The sequence below is a fragment of the Erpetoichthys calabaricus genome, chromosome 2 (genome assembly GCF_900747795.2).
Source record: "Erpetoichthys calabaricus chromosome 2, fErpCal1.3, whole genome shotgun sequence".
NCBI classification, from domain to species: Eukaryota; Metazoa; Chordata; class Cladistia; order Polypteriformes; family Polypteridae; genus Erpetoichthys; species Erpetoichthys calabaricus.
The window spans coordinates 187,732,183-187,759,787 of NC_041395.2; the positions used below are offsets into that span (position 1 = coordinate 187,732,183).

General features: G+C 36.1%; 1 protein-coding gene across 3 annotated transcripts in view; it reads left to right on the forward strand.

The window, feature by feature from the left end:
• LOC114646628 (mitochondrial glutamate carrier 1-like) overlaps positions 1 to 27,605 on the forward strand; it is a 108,428-nt gene that overhangs the window by 69,897 nt on the left and 10,926 nt on the right. For all 3 annotated transcript variants that reach the window (XM_051922059.1, XM_028794906.2, XM_028794908.2), the window contains 4 exons: positions 6,208 to 6,298; positions 17,193 to 17,311; positions 20,182 to 20,344; positions 23,745 to 23,899. In XM_051922059.1, the coding sequence (XP_051778019.1) occupies positions 6,208 to 6,298; positions 17,193 to 17,311; positions 20,182 to 20,344; positions 23,745 to 23,899 (528 nt within the window). The remainder of the gene's footprint in view (positions 1 to 6,207; positions 6,299 to 17,192; positions 17,312 to 20,181; positions 20,345 to 23,744; positions 23,900 to 27,605) is intronic.

The following is a 27,605-nucleotide window of genomic DNA, read 5'->3' on the forward strand; positions in this document are numbered from 1 at the left end:
CAGTATTCAAGTAGTAATGTTGTAAATTATAGTTCAACATTCGTTTGAATTTTTTGCTATAAACCTCATTGTAGCTTCTAAATAATACAGAAGACACAGTGACACAGCAGCATTCAGCACAACTATTTGAACTCGCATTTTTTTCTTGAAATTACAAATGTTGAAGACATTACAAGAACAATGGGAAAAACTGTGAAACCAGTGCAAGGCCATAACAGAGCAACAAAACAGAGTGAACAGTGTTATAGCAAAAGTGAAATGAGAGCAGGTGAAACTGGCTATCTGCACATTCTGAGTGAATCGGGAGGTCGAGACAAAAATGTTTTAATTTAGGTGTGGGGCACTCACTTAAAGTAGTATTTTGGAAGACATAAATAGAGTTTTAACATGGAGGAGGAGAGACAATCACACAATAATGGGTACACAAAGATATTGTGGAAACTCAGTGCCTTTGCTCTACTGAATACTCCTAAGAGGCTCACGCTATAATAGGTTCATTTGTTCTTTTACCTTATGCAGTACCATTTCATTTCCCAGCCCCCCCCCTTTCAGCTCAACTGGACAGTTGCCCTTTTCTGTATTTCTGCCACCCAGATGAGAACTGAACTGGACGTTTTGGCAGGCTTGCTAATACTGCAGTTACTTGACTGGTTTAATTCTTAAAGGCACAAAGAGAATAATTCCAGTGTCATTTTATTTTTTGAAAGAAATGATTCCAGTATCATTTCTTCCTTTGGTACCACACAAAATATTTAAATAAGGACAACCTAAACTGGTTAATTTATCAAATGCATTTTGATATGCATTTTGGTAGTGCTATTGCCTCACAGCCCACACGACTGGATTAAAATTTAGGCCCATTCAATGTCTTTTTGGAGATTGTGTGAGCTTTCCTCTTGTTACCATGTTTTTCACCACTTTCCAAAGATGTGAATTATTAGCTACCTGAAAAAGCCTTGATACTCATGCACATGTGACTACATTGTGCATTAACCAGGCACAGATGACAGAATGATGAATGGATGGATAATTTATCAAAGGTTAATATATCGTTAAACAGTGTATACTAATAGTAAATGAAGCAAAGCATACAGTTGTTTAGTGTTATTCCACAAACATCATTGTGGAATTACATATTTCCTTGTCTTTGAAAGGGCTTATCTGACTTTGGTGTTTCTCTGAACAGTTCTGTCTACTACCTGCTATTGAACATTATGTGCACAGTTGCCAGAGATGAAGAACATGGGCTCTCAGTTTATACATTCAAGGACATACACAATTAATCAGTCTTTATTTTATGTATCTCTCCTAATTGCAGACTCTGTTGACAGGTTGTTTACTGTGCAAGCAAGCTTACAGATCAGTTAATAACCACCACGAAAAATATAAATGCAATCTAATGTCAGTCATGTTTTATGGATGTCCTCCTACTTAAGATTTTATTTTTGTGCTGTGGTTCTTGTAAATTATTTGTCTGTCAAATCTATGATTTTAAATTAAAGGAATATATATTAAAAATGACTTTACCTTTGAAGCATAAATTTAACAGTGTGATACCATTAAATGCATGTCTTTCAGATTTAAGCAGATGGCTAAATTGCTGGCACACTACTGAGCAGTATCCCCACGCTTTGAGCTTTGTCCTTTTCTATAGCAGGCTTCCTTCCATCATTTCCATGGAAACAGCAACAAGTCTCTCTTGGGCTTTTCTTGGAGAATATACAGCCAGCCATCCCCCAGAAACCATAGCAATAGAAATGGTGCTTCACCTCTTAGAAATAAGAGACAAATGTTCGAGCAGAAAGCTCTATAGAGCTGCATTCTGCTTCTTCTGAGTTTTACAGTATGCAGAAATGTTAGTAATATAAAACAAAATGTGATATCCTAATAATTAATAATAAAACAAATACCTCAATGGTATCATCATCTGCATGGATATTGAAAGAAGTGAAACAAACATACTTGTATGTTTTGTATCTCATGAGAGTAGCAGAGATATAGGTTCATTAAAAGTGATTTTCTAGTTGGGCCATTTCTCAAACTGTGGCACACATTTAAAGCAATACCTGTACATACATGCTGTATTTGCCTCTGATAATTAAACACCTTTAGCTGACCCGTAGGGTATTTTGGCTGATGAGAAAAAGAGGTGTATTATTTTTTCAGAGCTGTTAAATGAATTTGTTTCATGCACTTGATATCTGTTTCCATTACTTTCATTTCCTTGGTAGTTCGAAACTTCCAAGTACTAATGTTTTGTTGTCACCATGCAAAAAAACATTATTTCTCAAATGTATTACATTAGTTTGTTATAATTATCACATTATTTCACAAAAATATTGTGTTATATCGCAAAGATATTGCCTGCTGTGGTTGTTAACATCATGCATCCATGTGCCCCATGTAGCCTAGTGATAGCTAGAGCAAGGAAGTAAGCATTTGGTTAGCTTGCAATCAGTTTACAAAAACAGATGTTATAGGTATACATTTAAGGCTGCATATGCTGAGGGGTAAATTTAGTCTGCCTATTTTAGGGTCACTGTGAACTAGTGATTATCACAGCAGCACTAGGTGTAAGGTAAGTATCTAACATGGTGGATGGTACACCAGTCCTTTACAGGACACAATCACAAAGCCAAACAGAAAGGAGTGTGCTGCAATCCAGTGACAAAAACCAATAAGAAAATATCTGTCTAGTTTTGATTCAGTTATTTGGTATAGATACAGTATTTTGAAACAGTATGATCTGGTGGCATAGCAGCCAGAGTTCATACCTCGAATCTTTGGGGTTCAGTTTGGTGATGGAAAAAGTGAATAGATGTTTTTTGCTTCATAGCACATGAAAACTAAACATATTACTGATATATTTCTAGTATTCAGTGTAAAAACAGGTAATCATATGCAGTTAAGCTCTCACACTGATACAAATCAATCCACAAATTCACAGAAAAAAAACATGCAAACTCCATGCAGACCTTTGAGGCAAGAACGGTAGCTCTGCACTACCACTTGGTCTAGGTCTGGGGTCCCCAATTTCGATCCAGGAGTGCTACTGTGGCTGCAGGTTTTCATTTAAACCCTTTCTTAAGTTGTGACCAGTTTTTGCTGCCAATTAACTCTTTTGCCATAATTTGAATTGACTTACTATTTATGTTAATTAACAGCCAAACAATAATGAGATATTAAACAAACCATCACATGACAAGGAATCTGTATCCATCATAGAGTATCTGAAAATGAAGAAAGGTCTCAGTAATGTTAATCTACTCAGCTCCTCAAAACATTTTGATGGTGTTCTTAGAGAAAAAAGAAGATCGCTAGCTTTGGAAATGGCTCACTTCACATCTCTTTTTTGTCTGGGTACCATTTAAGGAAAAATCGAGCAATTCAGAGGACTAAATCTTACAAAACAAGAAAATGAATATGCTAAAACTGTACTTCTTTCTTCAAGAGATCTGTTCAGCATATGCTCAAACATTTGCAAAAACTCTTTAAAATGGCTTTTAATTTAAAAGACATAGACATTTTTGACTATTTAATTTTTAATAACTCACTCATCATCACATCTTATCATGCTACTTCCGTATTCAGGTAAGAGCGGCGTCATTAGCATCCTTAAGATCTTCATCGGTACATGTAGGGCCTTGAGAACATTCATAGAGAATGTGGTCCATTGTTTGGGTGGGACATTCAGTGCTTGTTGTGAGGCCCCATCTAAATAGGTTATCCCTTGTATGCTCACCTTTGACCTAACTTGGTTAAGCGCGACCCAGTCTTTCCTAGAGAGGGATGTTCCATTGGGTAGATGCTCTTGAGGTGTAGGAAGAGTTTCATTGAGAGGGCTACAGTCAGTCTCTCGCCATCTCTCAAGCCTATGTTTTGTGGACTGCTTTGGATTAATGTAACTTTAAAGTGAGCATTATGGGTTTGTGTTGAATCTTTTTATGTTATTTGTTGTTGTATACTGTAAAAAATAATTTTAGATATGGCTCTGTAACTGTCTGATTGTCTTTGCTGGGTAGGGGTTAACAATAGATTTTCATGGAATGGCTTTGGAACTTCCTTGCACTTGCTATGCTATTTTTGCTTGATTGAGTTGTGCTTTGTTTTTAGATTTTGTTTTTTAAATGAAGTAAAATGAAAAAGTAACATGACAGAAATGTTTTATAAGTATAATTTCTAAAAATATAATTCTATAATTTATTTATATTATTATTAAGTAAGTTCTTCACCAAGAGCATGAAGACATAGACAAAGGTTTGTTAAGAGTAAATTTCACACTAAACTTAGAAAAAATGTCTTAACACAGAGAACAACAGACAGACGGAACAGGTTACTAGGCATTGTAATAGACATAGCATTTTAGGGATCTTCAAATGTCAATATTTTGTGAAAGTTAGGTGACTGTTAATTGGTTGATTACATTGGACTGCATGCTCTTTTCTCATCAAAGCTTTGCATAAGATTTTTTAAAGTGGTAAATGGTAGGAGCAATTGTTAGTGTACCCTGCAGTGGACTGGAGTTCTAATGTTGGATTAGTCCCTGGAGTCACAGACGCTGGTATGAAATAAGACGTGTAAAAGGAGAACACTCCTGGTATTGGTCTGCACCCAGAATAATACTAAGGTGTGCGAAATGTGACAAAATTATTTTATTTATGTGATAAGAACAAAAGAAAAAAATCAAAGTAGCAAAAGAAAAGGACAAAAGACTGTTGACCCCAAAGACCATCTGTACAGGCTTTATTCTTTGACTGTCTGACTTGATGTCTTGTCTCATATTCTTTATTTTTGCTTTTTCCTGCTTCTCCTGTTATGGAGGGGGGCTTTTCCTCCTTCCAGTGAGCATTAATCCCAAACTCTTCTCCCAATTGCAGACTCATTAAATCTATAGTGGCTTTTTACCCTTTCCTCCCTCAGGGTGACTTTTGGGATCAAGAGAAACTCATTTTGGGACACAGTTTGACTTTCACTGAATAGAGGTTCAAGTATTGTTGTGCTTGAGCTTGGTTTCCTACACCCTGGGGAAGAATTGCAGGTTTTCACTCAGACAATCATTATTTGTCCTTCTTGCTTTGATGTCCCTGGAGGCTTTGTCTCTGAGGCACTATGCATGAAAAAAATCTACTGCTCCCAGACTGCTTATCGTTTATTTTCAGAAGATTCATTTTCATAATCCGAATCATCATATTGATGCCCTTAAGTATGGCAAACCTCAACCAGTCCAGTATCGTATCATAGCATGTACAGAAAACAGATGGATGGACAGAATGCTTCTATATAATTTGGGGAACAATCACATACTGCTCATGGCATTATACAAATGTTTCATACTTTCTTTTAAATTGGCATACTTTATGCTTTAATATAGTTACTTTAATTAAGGGGATGACATATTTTATGTGACCTAATTGGTATTTTTTTGGGGGAGGGGGCGGGTATTATCTACAACCATCTGTTTTGACAGTACCATACAGTAATTTAGAATGCTCCTTCATAGTTTGTAATTAATTTAAGATAGTGATAGTAAAATAAAAATGTTTCTCAGTGATACAGTTTGTACATTCATTCAATATCCGAACTTACTTATGCTGAACTATATTTATAATTTTTTCCTTGGTTTTCTGACTTTTAGTATGCATCTCTTTCAGCTCCTCAGCAGTTATACTGTATAATTGGTAAGGCTCCTGAAATCCTGTAAATGAAGAATGGCACACACTATGGGTAGCCTGTTTTCTGAGCTTCTATCTTATTGCATTTCAAGGTGTGCCATGTCTTTTTCTGCAGTGGACTATAAATTACTCCAAATGTAATAATTCATAAATAAATAGCTTTGTCTATATCCTGTACATACTCAAGCAAAAAAGATTTTTATTTCTTCCTTCTTTATTATAGTCAATAAAGGAGAAATCAAAAAAGTTCTGACATTATTGCAGTTAATACAGATTTTCTTTTGCACAATACCAGGTGCACAATTGGTACTGAGAAAGCTGAAAAGAAACTATATTAAAAAATTTTATGTTTTTATAACCTGCCTGGCCTCAATCAAAGTTGCTTGCAACATTTTTATTTGCATTTACTTGGCTTAATGTAGCCGTGCAATGTGCTGTCTTAGGCTTGTGGAAGTTTAAGTCGTAAGAAATAATTTTTTATTCTGCTTGCTGTGAGACTTTTCTGTGTGAATCCATTTCATCCTTTTCGTTTCAGGTGCTGCGGTGAATCTTACTCTTGTTACCCCAGAGAAGGCCATAAAACTTGCTGCTAATGACTTCTTCAGACACATGCTGTCCAAAGATGGGTATGTAGTATATTCTGTCCTTGCAGAAGTACCTGCATGAATTTGGAAGTTCCCTCCACCTTGATATAAGGATAATCGTCTGTGTGTCTGTCTGTTTGTCCATCTGTATGCTAGGTATCAATCATTCCATCACAAGCATTTGTACAAATAAAATACATTGCATTTGTCATTCCAATAGATGGTGCATAACAAACATTAACACTGATTTTATGAATCCCAAATCAAATGGCATATAACAGAGACATACGCATTACATTCTACAGCTACGTTATACCAAGAAGATACAAAATTGACATTTGTTTTAATATTTTAACAATTTAAGGTTAATGTTTTGTAACATCCAGTGTACATTTCCTAGTATTATTAGTAGCCACTTAACCTTCAAACCTCTGGGTTTTTCCAGGCCATAGTATTTAACCTACATCTTAGAGAATTGGATGTTTAGTACTAGGACATAATGCCGCAGTTTATCAAGTAGTCAGAAATGAGAACATTTGAGCAGTAGGAGTTTGGGAGCAGTTATTAAATGAATGCAGTGTTTAGATAGATAAGGAAGGTTTAATGGCAGCCTTGTTTGAGGAAAGACAGAGACACTAGTACTTTGAAAAAAAATAGATGCTTTATGTTGTGTAAACAGTTGATTTTCTTTTCTCTTTTATTCCATTATGAAATCCATTTCTTTCATTACCAGTAATTTTCTCTGTTACTTGCATGAATGTTTTGTATTTAAGAAAATAATAAAAATTAGTCTCATTTTGCTTTGGCCTGCTTTTCTTGGGGTGGGATTAATTCGGGGATTTTTCTGGAAATCAACAGGTAAATCAAATACTTGATCTCAAGTATTTCCTGTGCAAATAAGTAAAATCTTGTGTAGCAAGGGTAGTGCGTTCTTTAAACAGCAAAATTACGGAATTGACTTCCGTTTGCCGCCAACCCAAAGTGCCTGTGTAGTATCCTTGGTGCTCCAGCCTCACTTTGACCATTCTAAGATTGACACTTTTTCTCTGACTGGCAAAGGTGCTTCGGTTGACCAGATACTCTGTCTCTCCATAACTGACGTGAAGGGGACTCCCGCAAGGCTGCAGGACCTGACAACATACCTGGTCGTGTGCTCAAAGAATGTGCCAATAAACTGGCTGGTGTCATCACAGACATCTTCAACACATCTCTGAGCCAGTCGTCAGTCCCATTATGCTTCAAGTCGACCACCATCATACCAGTGCCGAAGAAGTTATCAGTGACATGCTTGAATGACTGCCGACCAGTTGCACTCACGCCAATCATAATGACGTGTCTTCGAAAGGTTAGTCATGTCACACATAAAGACTAATCTCCCTGCCTCCCTTGACCCTCTTCAGTTTTAGCATACCGCTCAAACAGGTCAACTGAGGATGCCATATGCTCTACCGTTCACCTCTCCCTGACACATCTGGATAAAAAAGACACATATGTCAGGATGCTATTCATAGACTTTAGCTCTGCCTCCAACACAATCATCCATCAAAAGCTGGTTGTAAAACTGACCAAGTTGGGCCTGAACACCTCCCTCTGCAATTGGATCTTGGACTTTTTGACAGAGAGGCCTCAGGCAGTTCGGATGGGCTGCAACACTTCCAGCAACATCACACTGAGCACTGGAGCACCGCAGGGCTGCGTTCATAGTCCACTGCTGTTCAGCCTGCTGACTCACGACTGCACAGCCATGCACAACACTAACCACATCATCAAGTTTGCGGATGATATGACGGTGCTGGGACTGATAAGCAGGGATGATGAGACAGCATACAGAGATGAGATGGAATGGCTGTCTGCATGGTGTGAAGACAGCAGTATATCTCTCAATGTTGACAAGACAAAAGAGATAATCTTGGACTTCAGAAAATCACATCCTGCCCACATCCCACTCAGCATCAACGGTTTAAATGTGGAGACTGTTAGGAGTACCAAGTTCCTCGGTGTGCACATAACTGAGGAACTTAGTGGACACATAACACCTCATCACTAATCAAGAAAGCCCAGCAGAGACTACACTTTCTGAGGCGGCTGAAGCGAGCAAGTCTTTCCCCTTCCATCCTCACCATGTTCTACAGAGGCACCATTGAGAATGTTCTGACCAGATGCATCACTGTCTGCTATGGCAACTGCAACATATCTGACCGCAAGTCCCTGCAAAGGATAGTGAAGACAGCAGAGAACATTATTGGGGTGCCTCTCCCTTCACTACAGGACATATTTTACAAACGCAGTGTCCGCAAGGCCTGCAGCATTGTACAGGACTCCTTACACCCCTCACACCGACTTTTCACACTTCTGCCATCCAAGAGAAGATACTGTAGCATCAAAACCAGATCTGCCAGGCTGCAGGAGAGTTTTAACCCCCAAACTGTTAGACTCCTTAACACCAGGCTGCACCCTGGAACCTTCCACACTGCCTCAACCACCTCTAAAAACAGAACTTTTATACATGTGAGCCACTGTCCTGCAAAGATGAGTGTGCATGTAGAAAAAGAATTGAAAATCTCATACTGACCTTTAAGTATTTTGACACTATATAGTATATCCTTCTGCTGTGAAACATTCTGACCTTTCATTGTTACACATGTCTTAAACAAATATTATCATACACTGATAATTTCTGTATTATCTATATCTTGTATTTATTATTTATTTATTATGTTACATATCTATTGACTATATTTATGTTTCTAGATTGCAAATACCAAACATTGCATCAATGTTTATATTGCTAACTACACGTCAATATTGCTGCTACTTCTTTGTCTTCTCTTTGCACAATGTCTTGTCTTGTTTGTGTTTTAATTTTTAAATTTAAATTTTAATTCTATTTTTAATTTATTGTTTGCACGTCATGTTGTTACATTGTGGACCCTGAGCTTTGCAATTTCGTCTATCTGTATACTTGTATATGGTTGAGATGACAATAAAGCTCACTTTGACTTTGACTAATGAACACCTTGAGTTTGCATTTGTGTGATGTAAATAAAGACGTAGCAATACAAACCTGATTGAACTATAAGGGTGGGTTGTATTTAAAATATTTTACTTACATTATGTGAAAGAAAGCTAGCTCTGTAGAGAGAGCTTACACTTGGAAGAAACTTTAATGTATATAAGGAACAAAGAGGTAAAGATCAAGATGAATAAATATTATTATGAAATATGCTGAAATTTACCTCCAATTGTCTGACGTATCATGAACACACAAGAATACTGGTAGGTTATTGTCCATTTGATTACTAAGTGTCATAAACATTTATTGGAAAAATTAAGATTGTTGATGTTTCTTCAGGGGGCCACAGTGTTGAGGTGAGTAATGTTGCCACCTCTCAGATGCTCCTGGTTGCATTTAGTTAATCTTTTTATAGCACCTTCCAGTATAAATTAAAAGGCATTTTACAAAAATATACAGACCACTAGTTATACAATAAAAAGGCACTGTTTGAAATGTAATACAATGTCATCTTAGAAAACATGCTGTCCATAGTATATGCCATTCTTCATACACAGTATTTCAGAAGCCTTATCAATTATGTAGCTGCTGAGGATTGGAAAAAGATGTGACCAGAAGTCAGAGGACCATGGGAAAAATTTCATTTGGCCAGGTGTGAAACTGTGTATTTGGTGTGAGTGAATATGGCTTTCAAATAATTGTAGTCCTGTCCCAAGTTGATTGTAACCTAGTGCCATTTTAGTGAAAGATATACCAAGTCTGTCAACAGACCTGTACCATACCAGAGAAAAATTAGTGGATAGTCCCTCTTTTCATTAGAAGGTGTTGCTTATCATTCTGTAATATTATGCATTAAATAAGAACAAATACATTTTTAAAGCAGTGAAAGAGAAATACTACAGGATTAAATAGGTGCACCTGGCTGCTGTGTTGCAGAGCAGGATCACGTCACTATGTAACCATAAATCATGGTAATTGCTGGAATAGAAGCAGGAGCTAAAATTTATGTGATTATATTAGTGAATTCAAAGAATCAGCATAGAATCCTATTAGATAGGCTTGCTGCAAAATGGGCATGCTGGGAAGCAAGATTTGTCTCTTAATACCCAGCATGTCTTAAAACAATCCATACAGAATAGTGAACCTCAGATAATGTGTTTTATTTTGATATTTCTTTAAACTAACTACTCAGTCACTAGGTAACATAATAAGTTTAAAGCTGTAACAGATCATTGATTTCAGATGTGAGCTTATGTGGTTTAGAAAATCCAAACAGGAACACATGTGCTACCCCCCAAAGCTCACCCCTTTACAGTATGGGAGAGAGAATGGGCATGACTTCATGCTACTTATATATTAGCAGTGTGTTTACTGCTGCAAACAAATGATAGCTTTATAAAGTGAGTTCTAGAGCTATAAGTCTTTCTCACTCTTTAGTGGGTAAGTAAAAAAAGAATGGTTGTGGAGAAGTGCAGGGACAAAAAAAAATCAAATTGCTGTATTGCCGATAGCCACAACCATTTCTTCACCAGCCCTGAAGAAATCAACAGCATAATGCAAAGCACACTTATCCACAAACCCAAATATTGTAACTATTACTACACCTAATGTGTGTATATTTACTATTTATGCAAAACCCATGTAGACATATGGAGAACATACAAACTCTATACTGAAAGGAAATTATCTCAGAATTCTGTAAGGCAGCATCACTAATCATGGCTCCACCATGCTACATTTTTCTTTTTTTTTTTTTAATATTTTTATTTTATTAATTTTCATTGTAATCATTCCATACAAACAGATCAATTTATAACCCAACAAATTTGAAGACAAATCAAACCCCACCCCTGAGAAGGAGAGCTTAGCTAAAGGAAAATTGCTTTAAGCTTTTTAATAAGGCAACATTAGACAAAAGAAGGGGAGAAGTAAATATCTATATAAATATGAGATGGAGAAGGGAGTTAAATGCAATAATAGTTAATTCTCTTATTCTAAAATAATATTGATTAAATCCTGCCATGTTTTGAAAAAATTTTGTACAGATCCTCTAACTGAAAATTTGATTTTTTCCAATTTCAAATAATGTAAAACATCGGTTTCCCACTGACTTATAAGAGGAGAATTAGGATTCTTCCAATTTAACAAAATAAGTCTGCGTGCCAAAAGTGTAGTGAATGCAATCACCGTTTGCTTGTCCTTCTCCAATTCCAGTCCATCTGGAAGGACACCAAACACAGCTGTTAGTGGGTTAGGAGGGATTGTGATACTAAGGCTGTCAGAGAGGCACTTAAAAATTTTTGTCCAAAATGATGTTAGTTTGGTGCAGGCCCAGAACATGTGACCCAGTGAGGCAGGAGCTTGGTTGCAGCGCTCGCAGGTTGGATCCTGGCCTGGAAACATTTTGGACAGTTTTAAGTGAGACAGATGAGCTCGATATATAATTTTTAGTTGAATAATTCTATGCTTTGCGCATATAGAACTTGAGTGAATTCTCTGCTTTGCTACCTTCCACTCCTTTTCTGATATATTGATTAAGAGATCTTCTTCCCAATGTCCTCTTGGATCTTTGAAAGGTAGGGACTCTAATAAGATTTTATATATTGCGGAAATAGTGTTTGTTTCCTTGAAATTGAGCAGTATTTTTTCCAGCATTGTGGAGGGTGCAAGGTGGGGAAATCGGGCAATTTCTGTTTAACAAAATTTCTAATTTGAAGATAGTAAAAGAAATGTGTAGCTGGGAGGTTAAATTTTGAACGTAATTGTTCAAATGATGTAAATATGTTGTCTATATAAAGATCTCTGAGCATTTTAATCCCAAAACTTTTCCAGGTGTTAAAAACTGGATATACTTGCAAAGGTTGAAAGAGGTGGTTCTCTTGCAGAGGTGCCACTGATAAAAGATTTTCCATCTTAAAATGCTTCCTAATTTGGTTCCATATTCTGAGTGAGTAAAGCACAATTGGGTTATTAGTATATTTGCGATAACTTTCATTTATTGGAGAGCAGAGCAGGGAATATAAAGAAGTACTACAGGATTTTACTTCTATTGCGGACCAAGCCTGTGTATGTTCATTTATTTGTGTCCAGGTTTTTATGGCTTGTATGTTTGCTGCCCAGTAATAAAACTGAAAATTAGGTAAAGCCATGCCACCTTCTGCCTGAGGTCTTTGTAGGGTCGCTCTTCGGATACGTGGGTGTTTTGAGTTCCAAATGAATGAGGTTATTATTGAATCTAACTGTTTAAAAAATGATTTATTGATATATATTGAAATGTTTTGAAATAAAAAGAGAAGTTTAGGAAGGATATTCATCTTAACAATGTTAATTCTTCCGGCTAGAGTGAGATGAAGGGTTGACCATCTATGCAAGTCTTGCTTAATTTTTTCCATACAGACGCCAAAATTTTGTTGATAAAGAGCTTTATGTTTACTTGTGATATTTACCCCTAGGTATTTAAACTGATCTGCTATGGTAAAATGTAGGGTGTCTAATCTAATATTATATGCTTGTGAATTCACTGGAAAGAGTATACTTTTATTCAGATTAATTTTAAGACCAGATATCTTTTGAAATTCTGTCAGTGCTGTTAAAACAGCAGGGACAGTGTTTTCTGGGTCCGATATATATAAGACCATATCATCTGCATATAGAGAAATTTTCTGTTCCAGTCCTTCTCTGACAATCCCCTTTATCTGATAAGAATTTCGGCAGTGAACCGCCAGTGGTTCAATAGCGATTGCAAACAACAGTGGCGACAAGGGACATCCTTGTCTGGTACCATGTTCTAGTTTACAGTAGTCTGAGCAAATGTTATTAATACAAACTGAAGCTTCTGGACTGGTATACAGTAGTTTGAACCAAGCACAAATATTCGGGCCAAACCCAAATTTCTCCAATGCAGTGAAAAGGTAATTCCATTCGATCATGTCAAATGCCTTTTCTGCGTCTAATGATAGTAATATCTCTGGGGTGTTTGATTTTGCTGGTGAATATATAACATTAAACAAGCGTCGGAGATTTGAAGATAGATGTCGGCCTTTAATAAATCCAGTTTGATCTTGTGATATTACCGAGGGCAGCACTTTCTCCATCCTTCTAGCTAGGATTTTTGAGAGTATCTTAACATCATTATTCAGGAGTGAAATTGGTCTATATGATGCACATTGTAACAAGTCCTTATTTTGTTTAGGAAAGACGGTGATTAATGCTTGTCGAAATGTTTGAGGTAGTATTTGGTGGTCTTTAGCTTCTGTAAATGTTGCCAATAAGAGTGGAGCTAGCTGAGTGGAGAATTTCTTATAAAACTCTACGGGGTAACCATCAGGGCCTGATGATTTCCCGCTTTGTAGTGACATTTTTCAATAAATGTAAAGCCCAAATGTGACGCCTGGTGCATTTTGCTCTTAAAATGCTGCTGGTGTGGAATGAAACATCAGCATATCCTCAATTTATCCTGGACCAATTAACACAGAGTGTAAACAAAGTGACAGGTGTGAAATTCCCAGTCCATATCTTACAAGCTGTTTTTTGTTTCTCACTGATCTGCTGTTCCGAGGTCCCACCAGTGCTTGTTAGTGTGTTGAAAAAGATAATTTGAGTGAATAGGATCTCCTTATCAGAAATTCATTTTTATGTGCCTTATCAAGTAATTCTAACACTTCTTATCACTAAACCAGCAAAACTATTTTGAGATATTAAAGACGGAATGCAAACTGTCTAACATATTCTTTTTCATTGAAGGACATATAAAATATATGGTAGTATAGTGAGTCATTTTATTTTATTTTATTTTATTTTATTTTATTTTATTTTATTTTATAGGAAGGGCTGACTCAGATGCCTCACCTCTGAATGATAGGCTCCCAGTGTGTCAGTGAGTTAAACTGAAGTGTCCTTCAAAGGAGGCAGAGTAATCCAGGATGCCATCAGTTTAAATCCTATCACAGCCACAGAATAACAACAATGAACCTTCCACTAACTAGGCTGCTTTGTGCTTGAGTTCACTGAATATGATACACCCAAGTCCTTTATGGAGGGAAATACTCAGAAGGCATTTGTTATGGGAAGTGTTTAATTTTATATCCTCAAACGTTGGGTAGATCCTCTGCCTCAAAATGAGTGAATAGATAAAATCTCTGTAACAGGAAAAAAAAATCGAGAAACCCCAATTGTTCCGTTTGTTATATATATGAGAAAGAGAAGAGTGACAACAAATTCGAGAGCCTTCATCAAACATTCTACTGTTTGGGAGGTATCTGTTGAAAAACAGCTTATTAGAGGGTTGGTCCCTCTGGTCTTTTACATCTTTACTTCTCTCTCTCTACTTCTTCCTTTCTCTCTTTCATTTGCAATGATGATAAAATGTTTCATCGGCCACATTTGTGAGAGATTGGATGTTCTCAGAAGAGAGAATAGACACAGATTTATGCTTTCAAATGTAGTCCCATAATAAAAATCCTTTCACAAACACACTTATGACCATATATTTAGACTGTCCCCATCTGTTGTGCCTGCCTTACTTTCCCAATGGCAAAAACATGAAAGCAATATACTGTACCTTAATGGCGGCAGCCTAGTAGCCAGCTTTATTGTAACAGTACTGGAGAAAGAAGGATTGACTCAACAGACATCATTATTGCAGGTTCCTTGATCCTCTCCAATTTAGTTTTACATTAGAACAGGGGTGTCCAACACGTTGCTCGCGAGCTACCGGTAGCTCGCAACCCCTTTCCAAGTAGCTCACCAAAGGGTTAATGAATCCTACATAAATTTGAAAACTTGATTAGTCAAATTAGGGGAGGGCGATCTTTCCATAAAAATCATATCACGATCCTTTTAACACAAAATCACGATCCACAATCAGAATTGCAATCTATGTTTTCAATGTGGCATACACTCAAGAGAATATCCGGACTCAAACTCATCAAGACCTAAGTAACACTTTATTTTAAATATCAAACAAAGTTGAATTCAATTGCTTTCTTGTTCGCTAGGCAAGCAGAGTTAAGGAACACGCCCCGAAGCTGACACGTGAGTGAAGAAGGCCCGTCCCATCGGCCCGTTGTGTGGATCATGGATTCGCGCAAAATAAATCAGTACCGCAAGTCAACTATGATATCTAGCGAAATGAGAGAAGTCACAAAATCAACTGGAATGTTCAAGCAAATTATAGAAAAAAACCCGATCTAAATCCGTTAAGTAGTTCTCTCGTGAAAAGCGGACAGACATACAGACTGAGAGACATTGGATTTTATATATTATATATTAGTAAACCTCCAATATAATGTGCAGTTAAAGTCTCAACAGCATTCTCAGCATTTCTGGAGCTTATTAGAGCCAGATAACTATAAGAATCTTCACCAAGCAGCTTTGAAAATGTCTGCTTTGTTTGGGTCTACATACCTCTGCCTTTTCTGACATGTATGTCATGAAATCAAAGTTTAGAACAAGACTGACAGATGAACATTTGAATGACTCCATAAGAGTGAACCTAAGTGGCTACACTCCACCATACACCTCTCTTGTTGACTCCATGCAGTGCCAGTCATCTGAATAACTAAAAAACACATCACACATGCAACTGGACATGTGAATACTCTTGTGAAGTGAAACAGTGACATGGAACAAAATGACAAATGAATAAGTAATATCTGTGTATTTGTAATTGCATTGTTTTGTTTTGACAGCATTCATGTTTTAATTCAATAGTGTGAGATACACTAGAAAATGCATACAGATATACAAATTGCACTTGCAGGTGAACTAAATATTTTTTTGTGATGCTTTTAATGCAAAATGTGAGTTGTGGACACCAACATTTTGTAAATGTTCAGGCAAAACAAGCTTATTAGGTTTGTTTGGGTTGAAATAAGCTATGAGAATAAATGTTAGAAAACATGAGTACCTCTCAGCCATTTTCATTTTGTAAAAGTAGCTCTCAGGGGAAAAAAGGTTGGAGACCCCTGTATTATAAGGTCAGGGGATGACTTTAAACATCTTGTCAGAAAAGATACAGTATGTATTATCCACTGATTATGGCTCTACTTTCTTTTCTGAATACTTAGAGATTTGTTTGTGTCTAAGTCCACCTACAATTGTATACTGAATTTCCTAAGGGCCTGACCATAATGACAGCATGGATAAGCAACAAAACTCAGTTATGTAGATTTTAAACACCTGAACTTTTTTATCCATGTTGTATCAGTCCCAGACTACTCAATTGTCACCCATAACTTTATTGCTAAATACACTAGCCAAACACATAATCACATTTTTGAGGTTACTATAATGTTAAATGCTGATCAAAGCAGGGTTGTGACAACATGATTCAAAAACTGCCAAGAGAAAAAGAAATCATTGTACATTTACAAATGTTACAAATATCACACAGCTCAGTTTAGATCCACACTAAAGTTATACTTTCTACTTTACTTCTAGTAAATGTGCTACGAGTAACTGGATATTCTTGATTTTTATTACGGCACCACAAAAAGCATCTTGTGTGGGAAAATGAGCAAATAAAATAGAGAGGACATACAAAGAGTTATGACATCTACACAAAAAATCACTGGAGCTGACTTAACGCTAGCTGGAGATGTACAGTTATGCAAGCTATAGTGTAATGCAGGTTTGCCATATCACAGGATTCCAGCCATCTAGGAAATGCATGATTCAATACTAATTTTTACACCCTGCATATATTGTTACTTTACTTGAATTTTCTGAACTCTGTTCTGGTTATTATTGTACATTATATTGACACTTTTTATTCATTTACTTTTAATTATTTCTCAAGAGCTATAATTATCAAAAAACATAAAGGTAAAACTCATACTAAAACCTGAGACAAGTTTTGTCAATATAATGAAAATTCAACTTATTCTCTTTAAGCATTTAACAGTTATTTTTTTAATCTAACAGACAAAAATTAACCTTGCTGAAGGAGATGCTTGCAGGGTGTGGTGCTGGAACCTGCCAAGTCATTGTCACAACTCCAATGGAGATGCTAAAGATCCAGCTGCAAGATGCAGGTCGCATTGGTGAGCACACAATTGATCCAGTTCTGTGGCTTAGAAATATCATGCAATAGATTTGGTGTACCAAGCTATACAAACTGAATCAGAAATGATTGGTGTGATGACTGTACAATAATATCTAAAACTCTGCAGAATGTCTTATAAATAATCTTCATAATCTACAGTTGAATATAATGTATGCTCTTTGAATCAATAATGTGATAATCATATAGGCACAGAATTGTCTCTTTCCTAGGAAAACCTATCTAATAGTGAGATTGGTTCTTATTTCCCCTCAAGACAACGTTAATCAAGGTTGGCGTCAAAAGTTACACATTAGCTGGTGGTGGATCTCTACTTCAAATAGATTCCCATACATCCAATTCTGCTGACAATGACTTATCTGAATTTTAATTGTGTCTTTTATTTATTTATTTATTGTTTGTTCAGTGTCCTTGAGTTCTCTGAAAGACGCCTTGTATAAATAAAATATTATTATTATTATTATGTTATGATAAATTTCTGAAACCATTCCAGGACTTTTCTAACCTTGTGAAATGGAGAATTAGTCTACCACTATGCTACTAAAAAGGCCCATTTGGTTATGGTGCACTGATTAGTTAAAGGAATACACATGATTGACATTGATGTTCAGATGTTACTAAAGGCTATTTTTTTGGTAATATGTTCAACATTGTATTTTTGTTTTTGTTACATTTTTTCATCAACATTGTTCTAATATTATTTTTTTGGTTTAATTGACAATTTAATTGACAATTTGTAATACTGTGTATGATACTGGGCTGTAAGTGCTCTTTATTAAAATAAATGACATTAAATATTCTGTGGAATTAAAACAAATTTCTTTCACAGAACCAGATATACCCCACCATCAACCTACATTTTTAATACAGTGATGCCCACATACTTGGGGTGTACACAAAAGAAGTTGTTGGGGCACTAGTCAGGTGATACCTGTTTAATAAACAGAAAAATAATATGTGTTGCACAAACAAAGACTTTGTTGCCAAGAAACATTGCTCCCCTGGAGCCAGATTTCTGCAGAGCTCAGTCACATAGAAAGTTTAGATCCAAATGACATCTTTCTTCTGGCTGTCGGGCTGAATATATACATCTGTGACTGGAAAGAGCAGGGCTCAGTTAGGGAGCCAGGATGAGGCTATGTATCTACTGCCACTTAAGCCTTAGAGCTGTGAGTGAAAAGGAGAAGCCGCTAGCGTCAGCACCACCTCTCATCCGGGGTAGTATTGCTTACCTCAACAGATCCCTGAAGTTGTCCCTTAGGAATGAGTGCGTGACAACACTCAGTAGGATAGACTTAAGGCCACTCGTGGAGTTTTTGCATAAAGATGGATCCAGTGATTCAAGGATATTTCTGTCGAAAGCAGTGGATGAGAAATTGGGACAGCTTGATGGACTGAATAGTCTCCTCTCATTTGTCAGATTTCTTATGTACTGCATCTGTGACAAAGTTCAATGGACTACATCTTCATAATGTATATATTTACATACAATATGTTGAACTTTTAGTTGACTGATTACAGGCTGTCTGTTGCTCTACACAAGTTATTTTTTAGTTTCATTGGCTCCTTTAATCAGTATTTTCTTCCTGACCACAAAGTTACAATTGGTTAGATAATGAAAACTCCAGCACAGTTGCTGTTGTTTTGTTGTTTCCATCATGTCTGGTGCCCAATACCATGTGGGATTCAAAGTTGTCACTGTAAGCTGCCAGTTAAGTGGCATAAAATGGTGAACCTAATAAGTGGGAACTTAGTTTACGTATCTCCTGGGATGTTGAATCTGATTGTGTTCCTGGGAGTGTGGTCTAAGTCATCCCCCAGCATCCAAGACTGTAGTGATATCAGTCAGTTTAGGTCAATAGATTTCAAGTTGAATCTTTGAGGACCCCCATTTCTGTAGGCTTTACTTCAACTGATTTCACAGTCAGTGATTCATTTTAATTGATCTTATTGTTTAGTTATCAGGCCTTCAAAAATTTCCAGGAAATTCTTAAACATTTCTACCCTTTGCAATAGCTTTAAAGCTTAGGTTTCTTTTGATGTTTTCTATTTAATTTAACATTTTCTATAGTTTTCCCCATTAATAGTATACACATGTTGATGATTAGCAATGATCAGGGCAGACCCTTGAGCAAACAATATTGAATGCTAAAGGGGAGTGATTATTACGTTGCCATTTTGACTTGCCGCATGTTAAGAAATATTTCTTGCAAATGAGCAGGCAGGTAAATATGGCACTCAGATCATTGCTTTTTTCAGCATTCAGTGTTGTCAATATTTGGATGCAACTGAGGAAGAAATCTCTATATAAAACAGTGAATTAAAAGAAAACGGCAAAAAGTATTTTCAGTATTTGACATTTTTCAAAATGCTAAATAGTCCTGATTTCCTTTGAATAAGAGAATAACAAAGGAGAGCTCACTAAACAATGATATCAATTAAAAGTAGTAATGATGCATGATTGTAGAAATGGTTGGAATAAAAAACCCACACCCACTGAACTCAGGAACCATTGATTTAGGTGACACATGATTATATAAAGAGCCACAAGAATAAGAACTCTGCTGTCCTCTTGTGGCTGCTTCTCTTTGGTTCTTTTTATTTGGTATTATGGTAAGTATGGAGTGGCTGCTTTGACACGAGAGTTCTGTTCAATTCCTTATAACGGTTTTTCCTTATTACTACTATAAAGCCTTATTTTTCATTCTTAAATTGGATGAAAAACAATTTATTTAAACATTAGATTACTTATTTTCCATTTTTTTGTAATGCAATTAAACAATCTGTCAGCAGTGTTAGCAGGTTAAACTGATTCATATCTTTATTTTATATTCTACCTTATTTCGGCAGCGGCACAAAAAAAACTGATGTCAGAAGTAATAAACTCTTCAAGTACAGGCATGACTGCTTCAGAAGCACAAGGGCCACAGTCTGCAATTCAAATAAGTCGCCAATTGCTGAAAGAAAAAGGCATAGCTGGCTTATACAAAGGATTAGGTGCAACCCTGCTCAGGTGAGTCTGCAGTTTGTCATCACTAAGCATATAAAAATGTTACAATATAGTAACAGGAATGCCAGATGACTTAACGCTGCTACATATCAGCTCTGACACCTATTATTCCCACATTTTCATGTCTACTAACATGCATGATTGATGTTTGTTGGGTTGGACACTTTTAATTGAACGTTATTCTTACATAGAATATAGTATAAACCTGTTTGTATAATTTGTGTTATCTGTGAAGTATTATTAGTATTCCAAGGACCATAGGTTTAGACAATAGTTGGTCTTTGTTTGCTGCATTTATTTATTTAAATTTCCATTTTTATTGTGTTAAATTCAATAAAAAAATCTGAGAACCTGCATGACTGTAAACACACAAGCACTAGATGTTTTTTGTGAATTTCATTGTGGTATGTCACGTGATGGGTGGCATAAAGGAATCAATTAAGGATTCTACTTTGTCTGTCCTCTTTTGTAATGTTTACATATTCTTTATGGGTCTGTACAGATATTCTTCAAGTACTCCAAATATATTGTATTTATATTTTTGTGGATTTCAATTTATTTTATTACAGTTATTTACATTATTATTAGTTTTATTTATGTTAATGTATTTTAAGGTCTTGTTTTGATGCAACTTTTGTTCCTGGGTGCTACAGTGTTCTTTTAATCCTACAGAGGTTTGAAAAAAATGTCCCTATAAGATCCATAGCTTGTACTGAAAGAAGACATTTCTACTTAGCATTGGGTTCTTTTGTTTTTTGACATTTTCTTTGTACTTTAAATTACTTTTATTTTTCCGGGTTGAATTTTGATTCATCTCTTTTGGCCCTTGCCTGTGCCCGAAAACAATCTTGCTAAACCCTAGTTACTTTACTTTAATCTCCCAGTCATTTCTTTTTTCTCTCACAATAACCCAGTGCTTTTTTCAGCCTTTCACCAATACTAGTTTCTCATATTACAAGTTCAAAGTCACTCTGGTTGATTTGGTATCTTGACCCATGGTGACCATGTGTGACTGTTTGTCACACTAAGTATATTCTGTAATGGACTGGATCTTTCCTTGTTCTGTTGTTTTCTTATTCAACATTGAAAATGTAGTTTTCACTAATCTGTTGTATACTCTTCCTAGGCATAGATCCTTTGGAACAGCAGCAAGACCTTTTCCACACACTCAATAATGTATGAAAACAAACATGCAAAAGAACAGTCTACTATTTTAATGTTGGTGTGCAATTCCAAATACAAAGTGTTGGAAACCTATGGATTTGGCCATTGTCGTAGTAAAAGTCTTTGGCATTTGTCCCAGTTCCAGTTCAGCAAAAGCAAAGACATACAGTATTTTTATCATGGGATAGAGCTCAATGACTTTTGTGTCTTATCTCATATTTTTAAGAGACAAATTTATAAAATAAATCTTAGTATATGCTCACTGTATACAGTATTACTGCATCAGTCATTCATTACATTATTTTTCCAAAATCACTGCTTCCATTATATGATCTTTGAGAGCCTGAATCAACCCAAGAATGTGCATAAAAATGATGAAAATAATGAGTATGTTTAATAGTTACGCAAAGTATGTCAAATATTGTCTGTATTGAAGTGTGTTACTTGATATTGTGTTAGTTTGTAATGAAAAGCTCTGATTTGGTTCAAACATAGTTTTCAAGTAACGAGCTGTCAGCCTGATATATAAAAGCATCATAAAATATTTGAAAAATGAGGTTTGTACTTTTTATTATTGATGGATGGAGAACTTTCCAATTTTTTACAAAAATGTCTTAGTTATAAAAAAATTCTGAAAAATACAGGAAACACTACTATAAAAATTACAATGTTTAAGATTAACAATTGAAGCAAGATCCTAGTGTGCTTGAAATTAGTGGAGATACAGAATTTTGATAATGTTCTTGATCGTTTTAAAAATGTTTATATTTTATTTCTCCATGCTAACAGTTCAAAGAAAAGGACATGCAAAATAAGTTCTGTCCATATTAAACACTTGCAGTGATGGACTACTGGCAGACTGGATTTTTTACATTTATGAGGTTAAGCCTGTCTTGAAGAATGTGACAAATTTCAAATCACTTGAAATACCTCTGAGTAATTCAGAAATATCTTACTTAGTTAATTGCATTTATTTGCATTCTTCAAATGAATATTATGTTCAAATTATTTTTGTCAATAGACACAACAGTAAGCAAAGCTCACTGGCATAAAAAAATATAAGAACAAAAAAAGAACCTTTCACTTCTTAAGGTTACCTATTCCCTGTATTTCTCTAATCACTTTTAGTTGTACTATGGGTGCAATAAATAAACCCAAAACATTTAAGAAAGAGTCAGGTGCATTATTTTAGCACCTCTTAACTCTATAACATTTAGTTTGCATTGAATCTTTCCACACCTTTTTTATGACTTAAAGTTGCCAATTAAAAAAAGGTGGTGTACTGTGAACATTTTTTGTCATATCAGATGTACAGTGAATTCAGAAAGTATTCAGACCTCTTCACTTTTTTCATATTTTGTTATGTTGCAGCCTTGTACTAAAATCCTTTACATTCATTTTCCCAATATCATGCAACATTCAGTTGTCCAGAATGAAAAAGTAAAAACAGAATTCTAGACATTTTTGCAGGTTTATTAAAATAAAAAAAATTGAGGTATCAAATTGACACAAGTAAGCAGACACTTTGCTATGACTCTTGAAACTTGGCTCAGGTGCATCCAATTGCATTGGAGTCCACCTGCGGTCAATTTAATTAAATGGACATAATCAGGAAAGGCAAATACCTATCTTTATAAGGTCCAACAGTTGTATCAGAGCAAAAAAAAACAAGCCATTAGGTCAAAGGAACTACCTGCAGAACTTAGAGACAGGATTGTGTTGAGGTACAGATCTGGGGAATGGCTGCAAAAATTCCTGCAGTATTATATTATATTATATTATATTATATTATATTATATTATATTATATTATATTATATTATATTATATTATACAATTATAAATAAGTACAATTTTCATCCCAAACATGGATGTAAATTAAATAAAGAGCATCTCTGCAGAACACATTGTGATGTTTAGAGTACTTGCCCATCTACATTGCATGCTACTCAGGTCTCTTTGCAGGATTACATGTGCAAGTTTTCATCACAGCTCTTACAGTATTTGAATGTTTAAATATATTTGAATACATGTTTGATTTGGTTAATGAGGACAATGTTTGGTTTGCAAAAGACAATGCAGGTATATTTTATTATATTTTGTGGTCATTGGTTTTCTCTGTCCTATTGGTAATGACATAAAACATACAAATAACGGAAAATATATTTTTTCCTTTATTTTCAACAACTCCAACAATCTGGATAACCTTTTCTCTTTGTCCATATGTTTACTTATTTCAGGGATGTGCCGTTTTCTATTGTTTACTTTCCCCTGTTTGCCAACCTGAACAAGCTGGGCCAAAAGGACCCTGATACCAAGGCCCCATTCTATGTGTCTTTCCTGGCAGGCTGTGCTGCTGGCAGCACAGCTGCTGTAGCTGTGAACCCCTGTGATGGTAAGTAGTCTCCAAATACATATGGAGAGGTGATATGAATGAGTATCTGAGAATTTTATATTTTAAACATGTTTCCCATTGCTTCAAAGGTACTTCAAGACAAAAAGGTACTAAAATAACAACTTCAATATTAAAAGTTTGTGGTGAACTTTCAACATCCAGACTCCCATTCCAGTGATAACCTTTAATGCAAGTTTTACCATATTCAAAAAACTCACAGTACTGTCTTTATCTAATTAATACATTAATTTATTATAATTTGAAGTACAGGTTTTGGGGAATCATAAACATAAACTGAAAAATGTGTATGTCAGAAAAAAATATGATTGTATTTTTTATTTTACAGGTCCTAAATTCCTGGTGTCCTTCCAGTTCACTGTTGCCTTAGCTTTAACTAAGTAACCTGACTTCACTCAATCTGTTATGAAGTTGGGAGATTTCTCTAATAGTGTGTTGCTATGACAAACCTTCTGGATTATGACCTGAGTGGAGCAGGTGACACCTTAGCACCACACTGAAACAGTGTGAGTTTTTTTTTTTTTTATGGTGGCTGGAGTGCCAATCCACAAGTTTTCCTCGTAAGTTAGAGGACCTGCTTGCAGATTAACGTCATACCCAGGACGGAGCAATTGCAGGTTAAGGGTCTTGCTTAAGTGCCCAACAGAGTAGAATCACTTCCGGCATTTTATGGGATTCGAACTGGCAACCTTCTAATTGCCAGTGCAGATCCTTAGCCTCAGAGCCATCATTCCGCCCCAACATGTTATCCAGTTAAAACTTTTTATTTTTATTTTAGACATTCTTTTTTTAACATGACAACATTCTGAATTTGAATGGGCAATGCAGTTGTAACTCTTTGGTTTACTATTGCCATGACAACTCCTGGTCACATAACCAATATCACATGATATACAAGATTAACATGTCTCAGTAAAACATTCTGGTATCCTAGTATTGGGATAAATCCACAACATGCTGTTCATATTTATTTTAATCTATTTTTACTTTTTTGGGTCTTGACTTTTATTTGCTTTTTGACTATGATTGTTTTCTTGTTTTGTTTTGTTAATTTGGCACATGAATCATACTCTTGTTCTGGCTATTCATCTACTGATCCAATATTATGAATGCTTAGAGTCCCAAACAACATAAGTCTTGACAGTTCTGAAAATGCTCACTGGGGGAAATCAGCTAGACACAAAAAAGAATCTTTATAAATAAAAGTTTTATATTCACCAAAAATGCTTAGAAACAAAATCAAGCTCCATAGAGCAAAGAAAACAAAGTCCATCCATCCATCCATTTTCCAACCCGCTGAATCCGAACACAGGGTCACGGGGGTCTGCTGGAGCCAATCCCAGCCAACACAGGGCACAAGGCAGAACCAATCCCGGGCAGGGTGCCAACCCACCGCAGGAAAACAAAGTCCAAAACAGTAAATAAAAAGCAAAGTAAAAAAACAGAGCACACAGTCAAAGGTCCATTAATTACAATAAGCACAGAAGACTCACCAAACACTCCTGAGCACATACAAAATGGACTTATAGGGTGGAGAGCAGTTCCTGGAGGTGATTGGCAGGTGGACCCGCTCCTTGGGAATAACCATCAAAACACAATGAACATAACATAGGCATAGAGAATAAAGCACATAATAAATGAAAGTAACATTAACATAAAACAATGACTCAAAGTTGAACAAAAAAATACATAAAACCTCTTCACTAAATATAGTGTGATGGGTCCACCTTTGTGTGCGCTTCTAAACTAGAACAAAGGATTCAAAGGACCAATTCTTTATAACAGTATTTCTTTAAACTCTGAAATATATGAAAGGCACACAAAGTAACAAAAAAATGCTACTTCTCTGGGTTTTACTATACATGTTTCAGTCCTAGCCTATTCAGTGTAGTTGATGGTCCTTAATACTGTGCTGTAAACACAAACTAAATTTTAACAGTCATAAATCAAAACTAATTAAGCTTACCGCACCTTGCTTGGACAGCATTATATGGTAGTTGAGCCTTTCCCACGATTCACCACCTGACTACAAAGAGAAATTAATAATAGCTAATAGGTGGCTTTATCCCCCATCCTGGGGCTAATTCTAGTGGAAGCCCTGGAGCTTTTTATGAGGTGAAGGAACATCCACCACCTGCCTTGGGTTTGTTTTATAAACTCCTTCCCAGACATCCTTCTGGTGGCACTGGGTCTCCCTGCATTCCTGAGTCCCAAAACATATTCAAAGTGTCAGGCATGCTTAATTTGCCTGGCACAGCCTATACACTATAAAAGGTCACAGTGTTGTACGTATACCAAATGGTGTTAGTGCTGCTGCCTCGTAATAAAGAGACTGGGGTTCACATCCTGGGTGCTCTTTGTGTAGAGTTTGCATGTTCTTCTCATGTCAGTTAGGGTTTTCTCTGAATGCTCTGCTTTCCTCCCTCAGTCCAAAGACATGTAGCTTAGGTGAATTAGCATTGTTAATGTGTTTGTGTGTGTGTTCACCCTGCAATTTACTAGGACCTTGTCAAAGGTTTGTTAATACCTTGCACACTGTGATTGTTGGATTAGACTCCAGCTTTCCCACAACCCTGCCCTAGATTAGCAGATTAGGAAAATGGATGTATGTATAGATAATTAAAAATAAAACTGACTTAACTTTCAAATATGGAGTTGGTAAATGGTAAAATTATTGCTAGAGTTGCAGCCATCAGGGCACTTATTGATTGGTTAGGACCTGTGTTTCTCCAATCTTCATGCTTTTTATACCATCAATAAGGCACATCAATTAACAGAAAGCATTTACATTTTGTAATTAACTATATTACATTCAATGCCAATTAAGGTGTAGATTATGTTAAGATACATATACACTGGCTTTCCCAATTTTTGTGGAAATATTAAAGAGATGTGATGAAATAATCAAAATGTATTTTGGGATATGGTGCTACATTTTATGAAACATGACAGTTACAGCGTTTTCATTTGACTAGATATCAAAGACTTTTTGTCTTTGTTAATAAATATGTATAAAAGTACCTGGACACAAACTGTGGTTCACTTTGTCCCGTCTTCTTTAAACTAGAAGTAAATTCTTTTAGCAAATTATATTCTTTTCTATACACTGCAGTGGCACAGTGGGTAGTGCTGCTGCCTCGCAGTTAGGAGACCCATGCTCACTTCCCGGGTCCTCCCTGCGTGGAGTTTGCATGTTCTCCCTGTGTCTGTGTGGGTTTCCTCCGGGTACTCCGGTTTCCTCCCACAGTCCAAAGACATGCTGGTTAGGTGCATTGGTGATTCTAAATTGTCCCTAGTGTGTGCTTGGTGTGTGTGTGTACGCACCCTGCGGTGGGCTGGTGCCCTGCCCGGGGTTTGTTTCCTGCCTTGCTCGCTGGGATTGGCTCCCAATCTTTATTTCTTAGTAATGATATAGTCAACTTCATTACAAACTTCAAGTAAAACAAACATGCATGTAATGTTAAAAAACAGTACACATCTCTGGTAGAGATCTGATAACATTGTAAAATTCAATGTACTCTGCACATGCATGAAAAATAGTGTAAATGCAGAGTGCAAATATGGCAGGGAACACAGGCTGTGTAGCTACATATGCCTCCTTGATTGTTATGTGAAATAGAACGACTGCCCTTCAAGGCATTTATAACATGTACAGTACATAATATTTGATTAGAAACATATTTGTAAC